Source organism: Asparagus officinalis, chromosome 2 (assembly GCF_001876935.1).
Source record: "Asparagus officinalis chromosome 2, Aspof.V1, whole genome shotgun sequence".
NCBI lineage: Eukaryota > Viridiplantae > Streptophyta > Magnoliopsida > Asparagales > Asparagaceae > Asparagus > Asparagus officinalis.
In genome coordinates this window covers 47,911,150-47,934,884 of record NC_033795.1, presented here as the reverse complement: position 1 = coordinate 47,934,884, position 23,735 = coordinate 47,911,150, and the positions used below count along the sequence as shown (strand labels likewise).

Genomic DNA, 23,735 nt, shown 5'->3' with positions numbered 1-23,735 from the left:
GTAATACAAAGTGAATCTCACAATTAAGCATAATACAAAGTGTTTGTTCTCTACAATGGATGAGAACGAATTATAAGCTCACTCTCTAGATTACACAATCCCACAACCCAATTATAATATGAATGTAAATACAATAAGCTCAAAGATTGTGTGTGTGTAAGCAAAGAGAAATAAATCAAAAAAACTAAACTCAATATAATTCTAGCTTAATAACAATGATAATCAAATATATATATATAAAAGAGCTAGAAATAGAGTTAAGAAAACTTCCCAATAGATCAAGAGATTGAGGGAGGATGGTTGGATGCTCAAACACCAATAGATAATCTCCTCAAGCTCTTGTGAAATTAATTTCCCAAATTCAAACTCTCAAATGCTTAAAAGCTTTTTAAACACACTTAAACAAAAACTTAAACCCTTGATGAAACTCTTTTAAACTTGGTTTAAAACCCTCTCTTAGTTATCTAAAATAGTTATGGCAAAGGGGTATATATAGGCTTGAACAAAATAACTCAAAAAACCCCAAAACCCATTAAAAAACCGAAAAATAGATGTTACCATTACTGTAGCGTGATCGAACTCACTGTTCACAGACAGTTTCTGTTTTTGACAAATTCTGGAATTTTGCATATCTGACTTTGTAAAATCAATTAAAAATAGTAAATCAACTCCAAACATCATGAAATTTTGAGGAAATGTTCTAGACATGTACATAAATATGTTAGAAAAATAATTTATGAAATATCCCTTCCCATATGATAGAAATAATTATTTGAACACAAATATACAGTTTCTAAAAAGACTGCTAAAAAATCGATTTTGTAAATTCAATTGAAAATAACAAAACAACTCCAAAATTAGTAAAACTTGGGGAAATATTTGTATATATGATGGTAAACATGTAAACGAATAAATTTTTCAAATCTCATTTCCCAATTGTGAAAACGCATCAGTTTTGCAAAAACATGCATAAACATGAGCTTATTAAAAATTTAATTTTGTATATTCAAATAAACATAACAAATTAATTCCAAATTTGATAAAACTTTGAGAAACATTTATAAACATAAAATTGAACATGTTAGAAAAAGAATTTCTCAAATTAAGTTTTCCATTTGTGAAAACTCATGTATTTTGCAAGTATATCCAAAACATAAAAATGTGATATACATGAAATTTAATGTTTTGACATAAACAATGTTTTGAAACCCTATGAAATAATTTTATAGACTTAATAAAATATGTATACAATGATTGTTAAGTCCATAAACCAAAAATTATGTATATATATAACTATATATATAAAAACCAAATATGTGTGTGTATATATGATTGAGCTTAAAGTACTAACACACATAATATAAAACCTAAACTAAATATATCCAAGCATGATTGATCTTCGATATAGCTCAAGTTGGTACACTTACGGATGAAGCTAGAACTTGGATCTTTAATTTGAATTGCATTGGCTTCACTCCATAATTTTGCCAACCTCCATTGGATATGATCGTGAATACACAATTCCATCCATCCGCCAACTTGTTGTTTGTCTATAATAAATAAATAAACACAAATACTAGACAAACAATATTAGTGGTAAATTGTTTGTTAAACATCATCAAAACAAAGAGACCAACAATCTTCTCCTTTTTGATGATGATAAATAATTTACAAAAAGGATATATGCATGAAAGAAAATGAATATACAATATTATAATTATCATGCATATAAACAAGAAAGGCTATAATCACAATATTTCTTCCCCTTTGACAACATCAAAATGGGGAAAACCATAAAGAATGAAGAGAGCGAAAGCTCCCCCTACATATGAGCATAGGTGAGTATAAAACAAATATAATGATTGCTCCCCCTATCAAAATGTCATATAGAATATATAAAATGAAGTGCTAAGGCAATCATATGTGAGCAAGCATAGATGAATATGCTAAATTCATATAGAATATATAAAATGAAGTGCTAAGGCAATCATATGTGAGCAAGCATAGATGAATATGCTAAATATCACTCACATATAAGAGGATAACAATCATATGTGAGCAAGCATAGATGAATATGCTAAATATCACTCACATATAAGAGGATAATGAGGACATATATAGATATATCATTTATGAAAGAAGTGTCTCATTACACAATTATAAAAACATGGTATAAAAAATAGATTTATGAAATCAAAAGAAGAGGAACATGAGAATCATGCAAAAAGTTTTCAAATGAAAACAAATTAACCAAATGAAATCATAAATCAAATTTTAAGCCCAAAAATGACATTTGATCAATAAAGAAAACTTTCTTTGTAAAACTTGATCAAACCACATAAATAATACATTATAAAGCATATTTGAAATTTGAATCATCTATTTGTGCTTATATAATGAATTCAAAGCAATAACTCAAAACAAAATTTTTAACAAAATGCAAGAGAGGCAACAATATGTCAAGCTCTTAGGCTTGTTCCAACCCATATAAGGACATAAAGTACTCGGTAAACAAGATTTGAGAATAAACACCCAATAAATCCGGGGGGTTATATATATACAAACCTCTCATCAAAACAAAAACCAATAATTATGAAAACAAAAGAATTTGACCAATAAAAAGAATTGTTTTCATGCTCAAAAAATTAAAGTATAATTTTCAAAACCAAGAAAAAGAAAAAGAAAAACACTAAAATACTTAGTTTAAAAAGATTTTGGCACCCAAGCATTCTTGGTGCCGGATTGGTTAGGGATATGACCCCTATCAATCAAGCTCAAATCCCTAGGGTTATGAACCCTCTTGGACGCATGTGGTGCACGGACACGGTCATAACAAAAATTACTCAAATGACCCTTCCGATTGTAATAAGTACAATGGAAAGGAGGTATTTGCTTATGTTGACCAAACGGTTGTGCACGAGACTCATTTGTAAAAATAGGTTTATCTTGGAAATTATTTTGCAAACGAGAAACTCTCCTCAAATCAAAATAAAATTTGGTCAAATGACTAAAACGATCACAATGATCACACTTAAACTTCTGTGGTCTTTTAAAATTATTTGGCAAAAGTGAAATCTTTTTCAAATCAAAGCAAAACTTTGTCAAATGGCCAAATCGACCACATAGATCACATTTAAACATATGTGCATGTTTATGATGAGCATGATGAGTTTGTGCATGTACATGTGCATGTGATGAAGAAGCCTTATGGGATGCACAAGAAGCATTAGTCTTAGAAGATTTGTTTGCGTCATAGCAAAATTTAGCAATGTGGCCTTTACGACCGCAAATTGAACATTTGTAAATTTTGCTATAAATATGTGCATAGTGAGTGTTGGATTTGAAAGAATTAACACGAAACTTTGCACATAAGTCCATAAGTTTCTTATTATTAACAATGCGTGTTTTACGAGTTGAATCTAAAGATGAAATACGATTTTTAACAATATTCAACTCATCATTAGACATATGTGCATTAACATTAGAAGTAGAACATAAATATTCATTTATAAAAGAAGCTGTATCATTTTTTATGTTCTCTACTTCTAACTTGTCATCAATCTTAGCATGAGATAGGCTAGCAATTGATGAGATCAAATTTTCATTTTCCAAATTTAATAAGTCATTGTTTTTTTAAGAATAATATTTTCTTTTGTAATGACATCAAATTTGGAAGCTAGCTTCTCATGATCGAATTTTAAATTATCATGCTTGCCTTGTAAATCAATAAAATCTTTATTCAATTTGTTAAAGGCATACAATAAATTTTCACTAGCACAAGCAAGTTCATCACTAGATAAATCATTAATCGATTCAAACTCGCAAACCTCATTAGGGCCATCGCCTAGTGGGCGTGTGCATGATGTTCCATATGAACTTGAAGCGGGATCCTCCAAAGCTTGTCGGATCGCCTCTAAGTCCCCTTGATGTGCTTCAATAAGTTTTCATAAGTTGTAAGCACTATCATAATGAACAAACTTATTAGATATAGATGAATTAAGAGCATTTAGCAAATATTCTAACAAAATCTTGTTCATTGTAAACATCCTTTTATCATGTTTGCTCCACTTGGATTTCTCCAACATGGTCACAATATAACCACAATCAATGACTTCCCATAAATCGATATTTTTAGATTGAATAAATATTTTGAATCTAAAACACCATTGAGCATAGGGGAAAACATTGAATTTAGGAGCAATACTAGAATCATAGCCTAAACAAGATGCATCATTCATATCCATAATTTATAAAAATATACAAGCAAGATACAAATGTAATCAAAAGAAGATTAGCACAAAAAGATAACTTGGATCTTTAACTCAAGGCGATTAGACCTTAAATCAAAGAGCACCAAGCTCTGATACCAATTGTTAGATCCTAGAGGGGGTGATTAGGGTCTTATGCTAATCTAATCTGATTTTATGCTAATTAAAACTAATTAATAAATTATTCTTACAAGATAGATATACAATATATTACAAGCAAGAAAAGCAATATGAACAAAGAGCAATATCCTAGCAATGAGATATATAGTAAAATATATGCAAGGATATATAAACTAACACAAGGATGAAATAAACAATCTACAAATGTGATAAGGCAATAGACTATGGCGACAAGAAAGAATAAATACTAAGCACAAATGAAACGCCAAAGCAAACTCAAACACAAGCAAATGATTACGGAGTTTGGACCTTCCGTCCTACGTCTCCGCTCCCAACTCCCGGGGAGAAATCCACTATCACAACCGGGTTTTCTACGATCACCCGAATAACGTTTATACCACACAATACCACAATGTAACTACACTCCACACCCTATAAGTGTTGGTCTCTTCGTGTCCTTCCTCAAGTGCTCGGATACAACCTATCCCTAGGTTCGTCAACCAGCGCAACTCCTCTTGGAAGCAATCCCGACTCTCACAACATACTCCTCTCGGTGTACTAGTGTAATACAAAGTGAATCTCACAATTAAGTACAATACAAAGTGTTTGTTCTCTATAATGGATGAGAACGTATTATAAGCTCACTCTCTAGGTTACACAATCCCATAACCCAATTATACTATGAATGCAAATATAATAAGCTCAAAGGTTGTGTGTGTAAGCAAAGAGAAATAAATAAAAAAAAACTAAACTCAATATAACTCTAGATTAACAAAATACAGTTAAGAAAACTTCTCAATAGATCAAGAGATTAAAGGAGGATGGTTGGATGCTCAAACACCAATAGATAATCTCCTCAAGCTCTAGTGAAATTGATTTTCCAAAATCAAAATCTCAAATGCTTAAAAGCTTTTTAAACACACTTAAACAAAAACTTAATCCCTTGATGAAACTCTTTTAAACTTGGTTTAAAACCCTCTCTTAGTTATCTGGAATAGTTATGGCAAAGAGGTATATATAGGCTTAAAAAAACAACTCAAAAAACCTTAAAAACCCATTAAAAAACAAAAAACTGATGTTACCTTACTGTGCAACGGTCGACTGCTACAGTCACGACGGTCAACCGCACTGTTCACAGGCAGTTTTTGTTTTTGACAGATTATGGAATTTTACATATCTGACTTTGTAAAATAAATTAAAAATAGTAAATCAACTCCAAAAATCATGGAATATTGAGGACAAGTTCTAGACATGTATACAAATATGTTAGAAAAAGAATTATAAAAATTATCACTTCCCATATGAGAGAAATATTTGTTTGAACACAGATATACAGTTTCTGAAAAAACTGCTGAAAACTCGGTTTTTTAGATTAAATTAAAAATAACAAAAAAACTCTAAAATTAGTAAAACTTAGGAAATATTTGTATATATTATGATAAATATGTAAACGAAGAACTTTTTCAAATTTTATTTCCCAATTGTGAAAACGCATCAGTTTTGCAAAAACATGCATGAACATGAGCTTATTAAAAACTTGATTTTGTAAATTCAAATAAACATAACAAATTAATTCCAAAATTGATAAAACTTTGGAAAACATTTATAAACATGAAATTGAACATGTTAGAAAAAGAATTTCTCAAATTGAGTTTTCCATTTGGGAAAACTCATGTATTTTGCATGTGTGTCCAAAACATAAAAATGTGATATACATGAAATTTGATGTTTTGACATAAACAATGTTTTGAAACCATATGAAATAATTTTATAGACTAAATGAAATATGTATACAATGATTGTTAAGTTCATAAAACAAAACTTGTGTATATATATAACTATATATATAAAAACCAAATATGTGTGTGTATATATGATTGAGCTTAAAGTACTAACACACATAATATAAAACCTAAACTAAATATACCCAAGCTTGATTGATCTTCGATGTAGCTCAACTTGGTACAGTTGCGGATGAAGCTAGAACTTGGATATTCAATTTGAATTTCATAGGCTTCACTCCATAATTCCGCCAACATCCATTGGATATGATCGTGAATACGCAATTCCATCCATCCTACAACTTGTTGTTTGTCTATAATAAATAAATAAACATAAATACTAGACAAACAACATTAGTGATAAATTGTTTGTTAAACATCATCAAAACAAAGAGACCAACAAGATTTTATTTTTGTTGACCATAATAAAATTCATCTTTCACTTGGACATTAACTAACAAGATAATAAATTTTGTTGACCATAATAAAATTCATCTTTCACTTGGACATTAACTAACAAGATAATAAATTCAAACAAGAGCTCTCTTCTCACATTTGATTGTTGTTGACCATAATTAAAAAATATAAAGATTTTTTTTATTATCCTTTTTTAGTCGCTTTTAATTTCTAGGGCTGCATTTCATATAGTTTGTAGGAATTCATCAAAGTGATTGTAGCACTTGATTTGGCACATACTTAAAATATTCTTAAGGGCAAAACCCCATAATCAAGACACATACTTAAAATATTCTTAAGGGCAAAACCCCATAATCAAGATAAGGTAAGGGATTTCATCACCCTTTCCTTAGCCCACAAATCACTAATTCCTCACTTCATAAATCCAAGCCTTCTAAAACTCATTAGATGTTGGCCTCTAAGTACTCGAGCTCAATAAGGAACAAGAAATCCTTAAGTGAGCCAGTTTAAGTTTTCTCAGATTAGTTGGTGTCTAAGGCAAGGTTTAGGTGTTGCGTAAAGCGTTCCGTAAGGAACGAGGTACTTAATTGATCTCTGATCACCCTCTAGTACTATCCTTATCTTACTAACTACCTGGGTAAAACTTTAATCTTTTCACTGTAGGAGTTTTTGGTTAGAAGCTGGTCTAGTTGAGTTAGGCTAAACCCTAGAATTAGAGTGATTGAAAAGTGATTGGTTTGATTTGTTTTAGTTAGGTTTTCTCTATCTTTTTCTTCTTAAAAAAAAACAAATTTTCTTTCTTTCCTTAAAAAAAATTTGTTTTGGTGTATGCAAACTTGGGTTAGGGATAATTCTCATCGTTTAATCCGTGTTGAACCAAACCAAGAAATGGCAAATCAACCCGTTCTCCAGGATATGTGTTGCCCTACCATAAATCAACCCGTTCTCTAGGATATGTCTTGCATAAGGCTCCCCGAAGCAAATGGAGCAAATTTCGAGCTTAGACCGTATTACATAAACATGCTTCCCAAATTCTTAGTAAATGAAACAGAAGATGCATATATTTTTATCTTGGAATTTAAGGAAGTGTGTATTATGATTAAAATGAGAGAATAAAATGAAGATGCGATTAAGCTTAGATTTATTCCATTTTCTCTTAAGGACAAAGCTAAAAAATGGCTGTACAGCTATTAAGCTTAGATTTATTCCATTTTCTCTTAAGGACAAAGCTAAAAAATGGCTGTACAGCTTACCGATAAATTCCATCTCAACTTGGGAGGAATTTGTCACCGTTTTTCTCAAAAAAAAAATTCCTATTCATAAAACGGTAAAGCTTAGGAACAATATTTAAAACTTAAAAATTGTCCCAAGGGAGCCATTATGGAAATATTTTGACCGATTTAAAGATCTTTTAATCTAATGTCCTCATCATTGTGTAGAGAAATGGCGATTGTGCCAAGTCATATATGAAGGATTGGACTATTCTTCAAAAACATCATTAGAATCGATGTGTCAGGGAGATTTTATGAGGAAAAATGCAGATAAAACTTGGGAATTTCTAGAGTGTTTATCCGAGAAAACAATGCAGTGGGAACACTGTGATAACAGGGTTTCATCAGTTCCCTAATCTAAGTCTAGTGGTCTTTCCCTGGAGTCAAACATTACTTCTGAAGAAAAGATGGTGACGATTCTGCGGAGGTTAGAAGCCTTAGAAGTTAAGGAACGAGCTCCAGCTCAAATCAATCATGTTTCTTCCCCGGGATGTCATAAATGTCAGTCTTCTACCTATGTTTCAGAGGAATGCCCTCTCCTAGGAAACAACCATGCATTAGAACAGATGAACGCTACATTCCAGCACCCTAGAAATAATCCATTTTCCCCAACCTACAATCTAGGTTTAAGAAATCATCCTAACTTTGCATGGAATCAAGGAAATTCTCCCGGAAATCAAAACTTCATTCCCGCGTCGAACCAACAATCCCCTAGGGGAAATACACTTCCATTCAACCCACCAAACAATTTTCAACAAGCTAACCTAGTTTTTCCAACCCAACATCCTCATCCTCACCAGCCTACAAATCCTTCAAATTCTGATCATGATAAACGTTTAAGTGTCTTAGAAAGGGGTTTAGAAGCTATGATCAAAGCTTATACACAAACTACCAACATGTTGACCCAGTCATCCACCATTCTAAATTCCTTCATGCAAACCACCGGCAAAGTGCTCAACTCAAAAATTCAAGCCATAGCCCAGTTAGAAATCCAACTTGGGCAACTAGCCACTGCCGTGAGTGAGAGAGAAAAAGGAAAATTCCCAAGTCAACCTGTTGCAAAACCCTAAAGACCTTAATATCTTCAACCTGGGAAGGCAGCCTAATGATCCATCTGATGAACCCATGGAAGTGAATTTCATTCAAGGAATATCAAGTGAACAATAAGAGGGAGACTGTGAGTCTGATTCAAATGTATTTGATTTAATGATTGAGGAGTTTTCTGATGAGGAACTAGAGTTAGATCTGCTAGTCAATCATGTTTCTGCTGCTGGCTGGCAACGAGAACCTTTAGAGATAGAACCCCAAGTCCAGCTTCGTCCATCTGTGGAGGAACCCCCTAAGTTAGAGCTCAAGCCTCTGCCTGAAAATCTAGAGTATACCTACTTAGGGAAGAACGAGTCTTTACCAGTTATCATTTCTTCTGATTTGACTATCGGTCAAAAGGAAGCTCTCTTAGATGTTTTAAGAGAGAATAAGGAAGTCATTGGATGGACCATGCCTGATATCAAAGGGATTAGTCCAACCATTGTACAACACCGAATCCATTTGATAGATGACGCCAAACCTACTAGAGATCCTCAACTTAGGTTAAACCCAGTGATGAAAGAAGCCATTAGGAAAGACATTCTGAAATGTCTCGATCATGGGATCATTTATCCTATTTCTAATAGTTCATGGTGAGTCCGGTCCAAGTTGTTCCAAAGAAATCTAGGATCACCGTGATCCAAAATGAGGCTAATGAGCTAATTCCCACTCGGATCCAAACTGGATGGCGAGTTTGCATTGACTTCAGAAAACTCAACTTAGCCACTCGGAAAGATCACTTTCCTCTTCCATTCATTGACCAAATGTTAGAGCGTTTAGCAGGACATGAGTTCTATTGTTTCCTAGATGGATATTCAGGTTATAATCAAATCCCTATCGCTCCAGATGATTAGGAGAAAACCACATTCACTTGCCCGTATGGAACATTCGCATACTGACGCATGCCTTTTGGCCTATGCAACACACCGGCCACATTCTAACGTTGCATGATCAGTATTTTTCCGACATGGTAGATCGATTTCTTGAAATTTTTATGGATGACTTTTCCATCTTTGGTGACACATTTTCCCAATGTTTGCATCATCTTAAACTGGTCCTAGAACGGTGTAGAGAGAAAAATCTGACTCTAAATTGGGAGAAATGTTATTTCATGATAAAAAAAGGCATTATCTTAGGACATGTAGTTTCCAATAGGGGAATCAAAGTGGACAAAGCTAAGTTAGATCTCATTTCCAATATCCCTCCTCCCGAAACAGTCAAAGATGTCAGATCGTTTCTTGGTCATGCTGGTTTTTACCGACATTTCATTAAGGATTTTAGCAAAATTTCTAGACCTTTGACGAATCTCTTAGCCAAGGATACATCATTTGTCTTCTCTCCCGACTGCCTCAAAGCTTTTGAATATCTGAAAAAGGAGCTAACCACAACTCCTATGATTCATACACTGGACTGGACCTTACCCTTCGAACTGATGTGTGATGCATCTGATTCTGTGATTGGCGCTGTTTTAGGACAACTGTTTGATGAAAAACCGCATGTGATCTACTACGCCAGAAGGACTCTGAATAATGCCCAGCAAAATTACTCTGTCACAAAAAAAGAATTTTTAGCTGTAGTCTTTGCCATAGAAAAATTCAGGTCCTACCTTATTGGTTCCTTAACCAAAGTTTTCACATATCATTCCCCACTAAAGTATCTTTTGACCAAAAAGGATGCTAAAGCATGACTCATTAGATGGGTTCTTCTACTTCAAGAGTTTGACATTCAAATTCTTGACAGAAAAGGAACAGAGAACCCCGTAGCAGATCACCTCTCTCGACTTCCAAATGCACCAACATCAACCGTCCTGATCAACGAACATTTTCCTGATGAACAACTCCTAGAAATCCAATATGTTCCATGGTTCGCCGACATTGTGAACTACACAGTCATGAACCAGATCCTATCTCATTAGTCCAAACAGGATAGATTCTGTTTTCTCTCCCAAGTAAAATACTTTTACTAGGATGATCCATATCTGTTCAAATACAGTCCTGATCAGATCTTTAGGAGGTGTGTTCCCACTGAAAAAACTAGGAGTGTTCTTTCCTTTTGTCATGAGCAAGCATATGGGGGCCACTTTGGCCTAAGAAAAACAGCTGAAAAAATTCTCCAATCTGGGCTATACTGGCCCACTCTTTTCAAGAATTCATATGAGTTTTGTAAAACTTGTAACCGCTATCAGTTTTTAGGGAAGGTCACTAGAAGAAATATGATGCCCTTACAACCCATCTTATCTGTTGAACATTTTGATCTGTAAGGTATCGATTTCATGGGACCATTTCCAAATTCCTTTGGAAAAGTTTACATTCTAGTAGCCGTTGAATACATGTCAAAATGGGTTGAGGCGATAGCTTGCAAAACTAATGATAACAAGGTCGTTGTCAAGTTTTTTAAAGAGAACATTTTTTCATGGTTTGGTGTATCCCGAATGATCATCAGTGACAACGGTACACATTTCTGTAACCGTTCTTTTGAGGCTTTGATGAGGAAATATTCCATCACACACAAATTGTCAACTCCTTATCACCCCCAAACCAGTGCACAAGTAGAGGTCACAAACAGGCAGATCAAACAAATCTTAAAAAAACAGTTAATCATAATAGAAAATATTGGTTTGCAAAATTATGTGATGTTTTGTGGGCATATAGAACAGCTTTCAAGGCCAATTTAGGGATGTCACCATATAGACTAGTGTTTGGAAAAACTTGTCACCTACCAGTGGAGTTGGAGAGTATCGAGCAATGTGGGTAATAAAATAGTTGAATTTTAACTCAGACTCGGCAGGTAAGAACAGATTGCTCTAAATAAATGAGTTGGAAGAAATTAAAAATGATGCATACATAAACTCAAAAATTTACAAAGTGAAAATCAAGATTTTTCATGACAAATTAATTTTACGAAAAAATTTCTCTCCAGGACAGAAAGTTTTATTGTACAATTCAAAATTGTATCTTTTTCCTGAAAAATTAAGATCAAGATGGACAGGTCCATTTTTTGTCAAACAAGTTTTTCCGTATGAGGCTGTCGAGATAGAAAATCCTAAAAATGGTAATATTTTTAAAATAAATGGTCAACGTCTGAAACCATTTTTAGAATTTTCTACACTCGGAGAGGAAGAGGTGATGGTTCTTCATGAACCTCATTATCTGTAAAAAAAATAAAAAAATTTATAAAAAAAAAAAATTTAAATTTTTTCTCTTATTTGATTTCTTCATCCTCATACTAACAGTAATTGCAGATCCTTATCATCATTGTCAACTGAACAAATGTAAGTTCTTCAATTCCTATCTGCTTTACTTTATGCATCAACGAATTTGCATTGAGGACAATGCAAAATTTAGGTGTTGGGGTGGGAAGTACATATTTTCCTCTTTATTTTATCATTTTGTTGCATTTTTGACATAGTTTTTGAAAAAAAAGAATATAAAAATATTGTCACTTGCCAAATTAATAGAGTTAAGTAATAATTGATCTAATTGATAGATTTTAAATTTTCTAATTCCTAGTTAGTGACATACTCAAGTTCACATTTTATTGTAACTCTAAATAAAATTCTTAAGAAATAATTTTTCAACTAGTATACTGTACTTAAGTCTTACCTTAGACTTTTAATTAAAAATAATGAAATTTTTGCATGCTTAACTTAGAATTTAAAATATTTTTTTTAAGTTATCTTGATTTACACATTTTCTTTTCAAACTATATATACTTACACACATATATATATTAAAAAAAACTAACCTTATAAAAGAATAGTGTGAAAAATGGGCACCAAAAAGAAAAAGAAAAAAAACCCTTAAATTCAAGGTGATTCTATCTTGTAAAGCCTAAGTTGACTGAGTAATTAAGCCCAAGGAGTATTTATATACTTAATGACCTAAGCCCAATTGGGTTGGGATTCATTGGCTCAAAACTCGTTAAATGGTTACTTAGAAAGCCCGTTAAAATAGAAAACAATCACCAAGAATTAGAGAGTGAAAGAAAAAAAATTATATACATATAACACTAACCATTTTTTTATATATTGTTGTTTTGTATATATGGTCTTGAAAAACAATTTTTGATCAAGAGACTTGAAAGTTATTTAACACAAAGAGTTAGCATGTTCTTTTCAAAACTTTTAAATTAAATCTCTAAGATTTGACTTGGTTTTGTATTGCTATAATGAAAAAGATTTTCTAAGAGATTTACATTGGAGTTACATATAAAAACGTTTTCTTGATTATTAACTAGCTTTAATTAGAATGTCTAAATATATCAAGGAAAATTAGTTATTTACTGACTTATTTAACTTGGCAAGTTGACCAAATTTTATGGGTATATTTACTGCAAACCCTCACGAGACTACAACTCGTCCACTAGGGTAACCTAGGGGTTTAAAGGCTTGTTGTATGCGCTAAATACAACCGCGATTCATGCAAAAGTGAGTTAGGATGTTCTTTTTATTTTCTTTGTCAGAGGACTAGCAAAAGTTTAGGTATGGGGGTATATGATAATCACATTTTATTATAATTTTATACACTCATTATTTATTTTATATGAATAAATATGCCACTGATAATTATTTTTTATCTTTAAATGCATGTTAATGATGAATAAATCCCAAAAATCCCATCTCTTAACAAAAACCCCTTGAATAAATGAAGAAATGAAGCAAAGAAGCTCATTAGAAAATCAATTGCCAAGTTATCTAAAAGCCCAAAGCTAAAAAGAAGAAGAAATGGTAATGCCCAAAAGCTCAAGTCCAAGAACAAGAGAGAAGCTCGGACAGCAACAGGAGAAGGCTGGGTATCAATGCCAGCATCGATACCCATATCGATGCTAGCATCGATACTCGTAACGATGCCAGCATCGATACCCGTAACGATGCCAGCATCGATACCCGTAACGATGCTAGTATCGATACCCCTATCGATGCTTGTATTGATACGGACGTATAGGCAGTTACAATCCAAAGGCTAAAATTTGTTGTATTTGGATAAGATTTCAATCCAATGGCTCTCATTCACTGATGTTTACTATAAAAGGGGTAGAGAGTAAGGGGTTAGGTGTGTGAAAAATTTTCTAACTTCATTAGGAGAGGAGGGCTACTCTTAATTGAGAAGGCCTTCCAAAAATTATAACTTTTGTTATAATTAATAATAATAATTTTTCTCTACTTTAAATTTGTCTTTCCTCCTCTTTGTTGAATGATGAGGATGGAGATGAAGAGCAATTTGAAGGTTTGCATTTTTTTTTCTCATTTATTTCTTTTTAGTAATTTCTTTATTATTGCTTATTAGTTAGATTTACATTCATGCTTATAGTGTAGATTTATTTTCTTGTCTTTTTATTTCTTTTTGCACTTTAATTTTTAGAGTAGATTTATTTTCTTGCATTTAATTTTTACAATTTATTTTGTAGTTTAGATTTTAATTCTTTGTAGTTAGATTTAATTCTTGTTCATAGTTTAGATTTTTCTTTTCTTTTTATTTTTGTAATTATTTCTTTTTCTTCTTGTTTTTATTTCTTAAGATGTGAAATTAATTCTTGTAGTACTATTAGAATTGTATAAAACTAGTCTAATTTCCTTTATATTGTATGAATTCTTCTCTTTCATTTAAAATGATCATGTTTAGGATAATCAACTAGAGAACTAATTCGTAGAAGAACAATTTGATAATCTATGCTTATTTTAAATGATTTGATAGGTTATACTTATGAATTCTAAGATTACTATATTGTTGTTATTCTTATCATGATTTTTATTTTGACTTAGATGATAATTTGATAGGTTATACTTTCCTTAAATGGTTTAATAGTCTTTGCTTAATAAATCTAGATTTCTCATATCTTTAATTGAATCCTCCATCTTAACTTTCTTAAATTTTCTTTTCATTCTTGATTTTAATTCTTGATTTTATTCATTCTTTTTTCTTACCTTGTGATTTCATTTATTCTTTGATTCTTTCTTCTCTCCTCTAAAATTCAATTTATTATCTCTTGCATATATTCACAACAATCACTCATCACAATCACACTTATTCTTTAATCCTTTTTTTGTCACGCACAAAACATAAGAACCAAGTCTAATAATATCTTAAAATCACCTTCCTCGTGGTATCGATAACTTTTTATACTATAACTTGATCAATTGTGCACTTGTAATTTTGGTACATAATTATACCGCATTAAAATATCTTCTCTACATTATGAAGAATCAATTATTACAAATATCTCCCTCATAATCTCACTAGAATCGAGAATAACCTCTTAATCCTCTTTAAACCCTAATACAGTGATTAAAATCTCTCTTAATTACCTCTGATCTAAGATCTCATAGATCCTCACAATCTAAACCCTAATCCTTTTGACTAGGATCTCCTTAGACCTAAAACTCTTTAGGACTACATCTGGTCTCTAACCTCCCTGATTAGAACCCTAAACAATCCTTATTTATAGGGTTACAACGTGGTGGCAATCTGGTAAATAACCAAAACCCAACCCAGCTAGAATTTCTTCAAAACAAAAACCAAGTCTGCCTAGGAAACCTTGATGAGTCGACTCATGACTGAGATGAGTCGACTCATGATCACCAGTCGACTCATGGTCGACTCAAAATGTGCACAAACTGTGCTGGTCTGCATGAGTCGACTTCATGAGTCGACTCAGCAGAAGCATTTTGCTATCTAGAGGCATTTTCTTGAGTCGACTCATCAACCCGTCAGTCGAATCATCAACCGTCAGTCGACTCATAAACCTGTTAGTCGGCTCATCAGGCTGAGAACTGAAATCGTTAATTCTTCATTCTTCCGACTCGCTTCACGCTCCATCCTGTGCTCCGTCGTGTCGCTTCACACCATTATTCTCAAGATATCATGAGAATCACCTATCCTCAAGCTCCCATGAGGATCTCTTTTCCGAAGAGAAGATACACCCGTATCATGGGTCCCTCTTTAGAAACTTGAAGTCCCATTCAAGTTAGAACTTCAGCTGAGAAAACTCTCGAGCCCCTTCATCTTTGTTGACTTGAGTCATCTTCTTCCTTAATCTCTAAACTCCTTTCAAAGAAAATGATCACGCCAAGCTTCTTGTATTGCGATCGAGTCAGGACCATACACAGGATGCCCCTTCACCGGATCTGATGCTTTGATACCAACTTGATACGAGTTGTCGTGCGAGCACCCTTTGGTCACGGAATTACCAAAAGGTGGGTTGAGAAGAAGATAACTAAAACACAAGAACAATTCAGTATGGCGAAGAAAAATACCTTCTCTAGATTATGAAGAATCAATTATTACAAATCTCTCCCTCATAATCTCTCTAGAATCGAGAACAACCTCTCAATCCTCTCTAAACTCTAATATAATGATTAGAATCTCTCTTAATTACCTCTGATCTAAGATCTCATAGATCCTCACAATCTAAACCCTAATCCTTTTGACCAATCTCTCTTAATTACCTCTGATCTAAGATCTCATAGATCCTCACAATCTAAACCCTAATCCTTTTGACTAGGATCTCCTTAGACCCTCACAATCTAAACCCTAATCCTTTTGACTAGGATCTCCTTAGACCTAAAACTCTTTAGGACTACATCTAGTCTCTAACCTCCCTGATTAGAACCTTAAACAATCCTTATTTATAGGGTTTACAATATGGTGGCAATCTGGTAAATAACCAAAACCCAACCCAACTAGAATTCCTTCAAAACAGAAACCAAGTCTGCCCAGGAAACCTCGATGAGTCGACTCATGATTGAGATGAGTCGACTCATGATCACCAGTCGACTCATGTTTGATTCAAAATGTGCACAAACTGTGCTGGTCTGCATGAGTCGACTCATGATTTTCATGAGTCGACTCAGCAGAAGCATTTTGCTATTTGGAGGTGTTTTCTTGAGTCGACTCATCAACCCGTCAGTCGACTCAACAACCGTAAGTCGACTCATAAACTCGTCAGTCGACTCATCAGGCTGAGAACTAAAATCTTTGATTCTTCGTTCTTCCGACTTGCTTCACACTCCATCCTGTGCTCCGCCGTGTTGCTTCACACCACTATTCTAAAGATATCATGAGAATCACCTATCCTCAAGCTCCCATGAGGATCTCTTTTCCAAAGAGAAGATACACCTGTATTAATTTTCTTTTGAGTATTGTTTTCATTCATAAAGTTGGAATTGATATTTAGGGATTCACAATTTGAGACATGGTATATACATGAGGGTTTCCTTATTTGGATTATTTCGCTCGATGTACTAATTCTCGTGTTGTGCATTTCTAAATACCAATCTCCATTTAGAGTTATATGAATAATTGTATACTTATATGTACTAACTCTATTTTCTTATATACTCCTACCCCTTGTCCTTGGGAGCGATGAAGATGATCTTGCTAGTTCTTTGACGCTCGTTGTTTCCCCCCTTCAGGCAGCGAGTTCGACGCACGAAGAGTCGCAGGTTGATGAGATTGCACCTTAGATTCAACCTAGATATTATTGTATTTGTACTTATTTTAGGACTCCACATTTAGTTTGTCATTGTCAGACTCTAGACCTGTGTTTCATTTTGTTAAGGATAAGTACCTTAGTGAGATTTTATTTGACTCATTGTGTTGAAATTTATTTTAGACTCAGAGATATTTTCATTCTATTTCAGTTGTGCTCATTTATTGATTATTCTTATATTTTTTCTGTGCATATCTTATTTTGTACTACTCCTATTATTTTCCTGTTTTGTACCTGCACCTATTTATTAATTTCACTAGAGAGATAGTGACTGTGATGGTGAATCATATCGTAGCATGGTTTTTGGTCGTTGGCAGGTTTGACAATCCGGGTTTTACCTTGGACTACAGCCTTGTGTGAACCCTGGGGCATCACATGTGTCGTCAGCTTAGACGAGTCTAACTTCATAGTCGATTTGATCATCTTGTGCATGTCCTAGTTGGATGTCATCCTTGGTATGGATTGATTATCGTCCTACCATGTTAGTATCGACTATTTTGCCAAAAAAGTCAGTTTGCGAGCATTTGATGGGTTTGAGTTGATTGTAGCAACTATACAGAGCTAAACAACCAGTTTGCAGAGTCATTTTTGGTAAATGTCGAGGGTGTATTTTCGTGGGATTAAGGTGTAGATATGAGTGAGAACAGAGTAGTCTCAGAGTATCCGAACATCCTTCAGGACATACCTAGATACCTCTAGTGAGAGAGGTTAAATTCTGCATCGAGTTGCAGCTGAGCACAACATCGATATCCTGTGCACCTTATCGTATGGCACCTACTGAGATGAGGAAGCTACAAACTAAGTTGGAGGAGCTCATTTCGCAAGGTTTTATTCGCTAGAGTTATTCTCTGTGGGGAGCACCAATCCTTTTCTTGAAGAAAAAAGACGGTAGCCTTTGTTTGTGCATTGACTATTGTGAGTTGAATAAGGACACCATCCAGAATAGGTAACCACTACCGAGATTGATGACTTATTCCGCTAGTTGCAGGGAGCGTAGTGTTTCTTAAAGATTGAGTTATTAGAATTGATATGCTTCTTCGATCCTTTGTTTTGAACAAGTAACCAAGACCTATTCACATGAGATGAGCTAGGGGAGTGACCAGATACAGTTTTAGGATTCTGGACATACACCATATGCACAGACTCAGGCCCAGATTTTTTGCTGCATTCACCAGTAATAAAAATTCCCTTAAATTGGTTAGCCTCAGAAGCAGGCTCCTGATTGTTCACAACATGTCCTGACTGAGCCACAGATTTAGGTACCTGATTGTGCACAACATGCATAGCTTGAACATTATTCCTTTGATTTCCTGGATTTATGATCAGTCTAGGTATCTCAATTGAAGTGATAGGCCTATCATTGACCACATTGAAATCAACCTGAGCATCTTCCTGGTTACCTGAGCCTCTTCCTTTACAAACAATATGAGCAATACCATTTTGTTTTTGTTTTGGAATCAATTTTTGGACTCTAGGTTGTCTCTTGCAATAATTTGAGTCATGACCCACCACCTTGTAATGTTCACACCATCTTGGCTTTAATTCATAGTTAACTTTCTGAGAGAAGCTTTTACCATTTGGTCCCTAGATTGAGATTTGATCTGGAAGAGGTGAAGGAATTTGCACTTCAACAAGAACTCTAGCATAGGCTAATATCTGTCTATTAGCAGTAAGCTTGTTAGTGGTAATTGGCCGACCAATGATACTTATAATTTTGCTAATACTCCTAGCATTTCACAAATTTAGTTTCAAGCCAGGTAATTGGATCCACATAGGATGGATGCTATCTTTTATTCTATCAAATTCCTCATCAATAGTCTAGGGATTTAGAAGAAAAGGTATTCACCCAAAAAACTAGGGACCATTTTCAAGAATACCACTCATTTCTTCCATATTTTTAAACTTGCAAGTATACACCAGCCTTAAGAGGACAAAGTTCTGAACTTGTCAATTGATCCCACACCTTATGAACAAAAGTTTCCATGGTCTTGTATTTGACATTAAGCCCCCACAACCTGACCTATAAGTGAAAATTGGCAAAATGAAGCACCTTTATTCCATTCTTCATTTTCAAATATCATAGCATCCTTATCAACTGGTGTCACATAACTCAATTTCAAACCACTACCAGGTTTTCTATTGTCAGCAAAGAAACTTGTCCATTTCTTGTTAGCATTGTTTACAAGAACAAGGATGGACAAATTATTCACAGACTTTAAAAGATGGAAATTTGAATTCTCATTATTGATTTTACCAGAGTTAAGATTATTTGATTTACCAAGTCATCGGATCCTATCGCATTAGGATTCCTCCCTTCAGATTGCAATGGATTAGGATTTCTCATCTTAGATTGCAATGGAATAGTAAAAAAATCCAATACAGGCTCATAAAACAAAGGGTTCGAGCCTAGAATACTTGCAGATCTTGAATTTCCAGAACAAAAACCATCAACAATAGATTTAGATCTCAAAATTCCAGACTTATTATCATCATCATTCCTCTCAACAGGATTTGAAAAAACAACAACAGAATCAAGAACTAAGTTAGAGCCCTTAGATCCAATATTCCTTACCAAATTTGAAGTCCGATGGTGAGGAGATGAATCCACATCCAAATCAACCTCATCCGCCCAAGAAATCCTAGGAGAGCAAACAGCACCAGATTGGGAGAACGGAGCTTTATTGATAATTCTCATTTGAACTCCAGATTTCTGAGGATAGATTTGAACTTGAGGAGCAGCCAAGCTCAAAATATCCACCATCAACTTCTTCTTTTTCTCTCCTTTGGGTCCCGTTGACCCTATAACCTCCACCTCCAAATTAAAATCTTCATCATCTTTCATAAAACCAGTATCAGATTGATCTATAGGAGAAATCAATCCCGAATTGGATGCTCTTAATCCAATATTAAAGAGTTTCTTCCCATTATTCCTCTTCTTCTTAGCCATTTCAAAACACGGCGGGGGCGCACGTTAGCTAGATCGAGATCGCATGCTAACATGCATCAAGAGAACCGTCAATGTTGTTGTTTTGAACTCCGAGAAGAAAAGTTATTGAGGAACTGTGAAAGAAAAAGGTAATGTAACAGAATAAATCTATGTTTCGCATGCATACTGCTGGACATGGTACTTGATACTTGTTTTATGCTTTATGGGAATAGATCCCCTTTATTTACTTTTTTTCTCCTTAGATTCTCTATCAGAGGATGAATTCCTTCAATTTACACAATAAATAGCTTCCGTATCTTTTGAGTGGTCACTATCTGTCCAAGCTAGCTACTTAAATTGAAGGAACAGTGGCATGTTGCCCAAGGAGCATTATAATAAGTGATAGTTGCATTCTGATTGTAGTTCTAGATTAATCCTGTGAAAAACATACGTAGACAAAAGATTTCACTGCCTTTTTGATTGATACATTTTCTAGAATTAATTTTATAGGCAAACAACTTACCTAGAGAAAAAAGAAAGGGTAATCTATAATAGAAGAATTCACTTCCTAATTGCACACACAACAATCAGGCCATAGAAACAAGTCTTTTCAAGCATGCTTATGTCTTGAGAGACTCTCTTCTCAAATCGCTTGAATAAAACCTCGGAAAGCAATGATCCAAGGTGAGCCTTGACAATAGGTTTCAAAGTGGCTCGAACCAGATTAGCCTTAGCTCGACCATATGAAACTGGGTCTTTGATCCACTCCGCTTGTTTCTCCTTCGAGTGTTCGACGATCCTAAGAAACTCCAGCCGTTTGATTTCAAATGCACCACAATGATCGAATGCCCTCCTGACCTCTTCTGTGCTCCTCATGTATGCCGGGATGTTGAATGTGTCTCTCATCTCCTCATCGATCAATCCCTGACAAATTCGCATATAACCATACTCTCTAGACAGAACATAGTAGGCAACTATTATACCCTCATTTTCTATTTACTAAGAACTTATTAAAATATCACAAGGAACAGTAAAAGCATGTTGGCGGATAAAAAGAAAAGACAACAAAAATTAGAAACAATGACATTCACAAATTATCGAGAAGAAAAAGATTGTCACATCGGATGCTCTCAAAAAAATTCAAGAGGGATGGAACAATAGTAGTCTATCTTATTCTATTTACATATAATGAGTAAATTTGATAATGTAGAAATATTGAAAAGTTACTTATGAGGTCAATTGCAACATCCTTCATACTGACATCACGTACTGACTCAAAAGGAGTGCTGTGATAATTAATGAAATATGAATGTAGACAAGAAGGGCAGTAGAAAAGTCGCCAAAAAATGGTACCACACTGGTTTTAATGTGGGAGGATGAAGTTTGGTATCCAAGTTAGATGCCTTTAAATGCTATTAGTCAAGAACATACTTGTACACAATGACATATGACATAACCATGATGTAGTAACAACAATAGACTGAGACCACTTTATAGGTGACAAAATCTCATTAACTTCTAACTCTTAGGTATTTTTTAAGCAGATGAGAAGCACAAACCTAACACATAAATACTCCTACCTCATCTAGCAAATCTTTCCAAGCTTGATCCATGGAGCTTGTGAACGGATGCTTGGCCCTTGAATCAGGATCCCCTAACTGGTTCTCCGGTCGTTGAGAATCTGGTCTTCCCGCCATCAATAAAAACAACATTCCACCCTCGACGATTTCCTTCTTTCGACAATTCAAGAAAGCCAGTAAATCCTCAGACGATTGCTTCGCGTAGGCATCCACCACTTCTTTCTTTGCTCCATCTATCCATGCCCTTCCGTTGTTCCAGGCGGGCAATTTCTTGTCTAACACTTCCTCTGGAACCTATCAATTCGAAGCATAAATGATATTGTTTCTTTTGAAGAAAGGTCTGAGCCTGAGATTTATCCATAGTCAAAAAAATAACTGATATTAACAGAGATGAAATACCATTATATCAATTGTATGAGGTTTATTGACATACAAGTGACTTAAAAGGACTCACCGGAGAGTATATTATATGAAAATAACTATATTACAGAGATAGAAAGCATAAACATAATCGACAACGCAATTTGTTGATTTTTGTAGCATCATATATAATTAATTCCAAGAACTCACCCGTGAGAGCCAATGCAATGCACTCAAGCTAACCGCTAGATGAAGCTTCCCATTTGGAAACAAGCGATCGTAGAATGACCCAGGGACGCCAGAGAAGTAGTAAGGCATCTTGGATGCATCACATGATGAAAGCAACGAGCGAAAAAGAGAGTTGAAATCGTTGGATGGTAGATCAGAGAAGAAGACCTCAAACTCTGGCATATAGTCTTTTTCTTTCTTGTATCTTTCCTTCAGGCTATGAACGAGGAGTTCAACAGTGGATAGGGTGTTGTGGCCTGTTGCACATCCTAGATCAGCAATTCTTATTGAGGATTCTTTGTCGAAGAGCTTCATTGAGGTGATAGCCTCGATGAGGAGCGGCTTTGACAGGGCAATGGCGGAGGCGGGGGCTTCGGAGTTCTTGGCGTAGCTTCCGTCATCATCTCCTCCTTGCATACAAAGTACTTGGTGGAGGCCCCTTGTCCATGACTGAAGTTCAGGGCTCTTTTTTTCTTTGGTTGTTGTCACAAAAAGGAGCCTCGGGGAGTCCATGTGGTTTTGAGAGAGAAAAATTAGGGAGCGAGGGAAAAATTTGATGCACTAAAATCTCATCCGCCTTTCTTTCATGATGCAGCAATAAAGAGAAGGCAACGCTTACGGGGGAATGCAAGGCATAAGTTGTGGCTTTGGCACACTTCTAAAAACAGTATAAAATTTGAAAGATAATTTAAGAAGTAATAATGTGGAGAGTGTTGCGGATATAGCAGAAATTAGAGGAAATCAAAATCGCGGAACAAACAACAAAATGCAGAAAAGGATCGACAAAAGTAAACACAAAGATTTTATGTGGTTTATGTAACGCCCCGCCCCGGAATCCCGGAGTCGGTACGCTATTAGATCTGATGGACTGGCCTCACAAACCACCACATGTCTTTTCAGCACGTTTTGTCCTCACTCACGTGCTCCCTAGAAAACTTCCCAGGGGGTTACCCATCCTAGAATTTCTCCAGGCCAAGCACGCTTAACTTTGGAGTTTCTAAGAGTTGGGTTCCCGAAAAGAAGATGCATCTTGGTGGTATGAGTATTCCAATCAAATCTATCAATACTAATCACATAACCCTCTCAAGGGTTGGGGTATTACATACTCCCCCACTTAAACTCAAAACGTCCTCGTTGTGCCAATCCATATCATCCAAGACCGTACCATCCGTGTGAGATTCTAGAGGTGGCTCCTACGACCTCAAGAGGTG

The 23,735-nt window shown here is 34.7% G+C and overlaps 2 protein-coding genes across 2 annotated transcripts; both read right to left on the bottom strand.

The window, feature by feature from the left end:
* LOC109831154 lies at positions 3,777-20,696 on the bottom strand. Its single transcript, XM_020398493.1, has 2 exons — positions 20,003-20,696; positions 3,777-3,931 (listed from the first exon to the last, which is right to left on the bottom strand). Exons 1-2 carry the CDS (start codon positions 20,375-20,377, stop codon positions 3,914-3,916), a joined length of 393 nt encoding a protein of 130 aa, XP_020254082.1. The 5' UTR covers positions 20,378-20,696; the 3' UTR covers positions 3,777-3,913.
* LOC109831153 (gibberellic acid methyltransferase 2-like) lies at positions 20,809-23,188 on the bottom strand. The gene is made up of 3 exons (XM_020398492.1): positions 22,507-23,188; positions 21,937-22,230; positions 20,809-21,280 (listed from the first exon to the last, which is right to left on the bottom strand). Exons 1-3 carry the CDS (start codon positions 23,035-23,037, stop codon positions 20,918-20,920), a joined length of 1,188 nt encoding a protein of 395 aa, XP_020254081.1. The 5' UTR covers positions 23,038-23,188; the 3' UTR covers positions 20,809-20,917.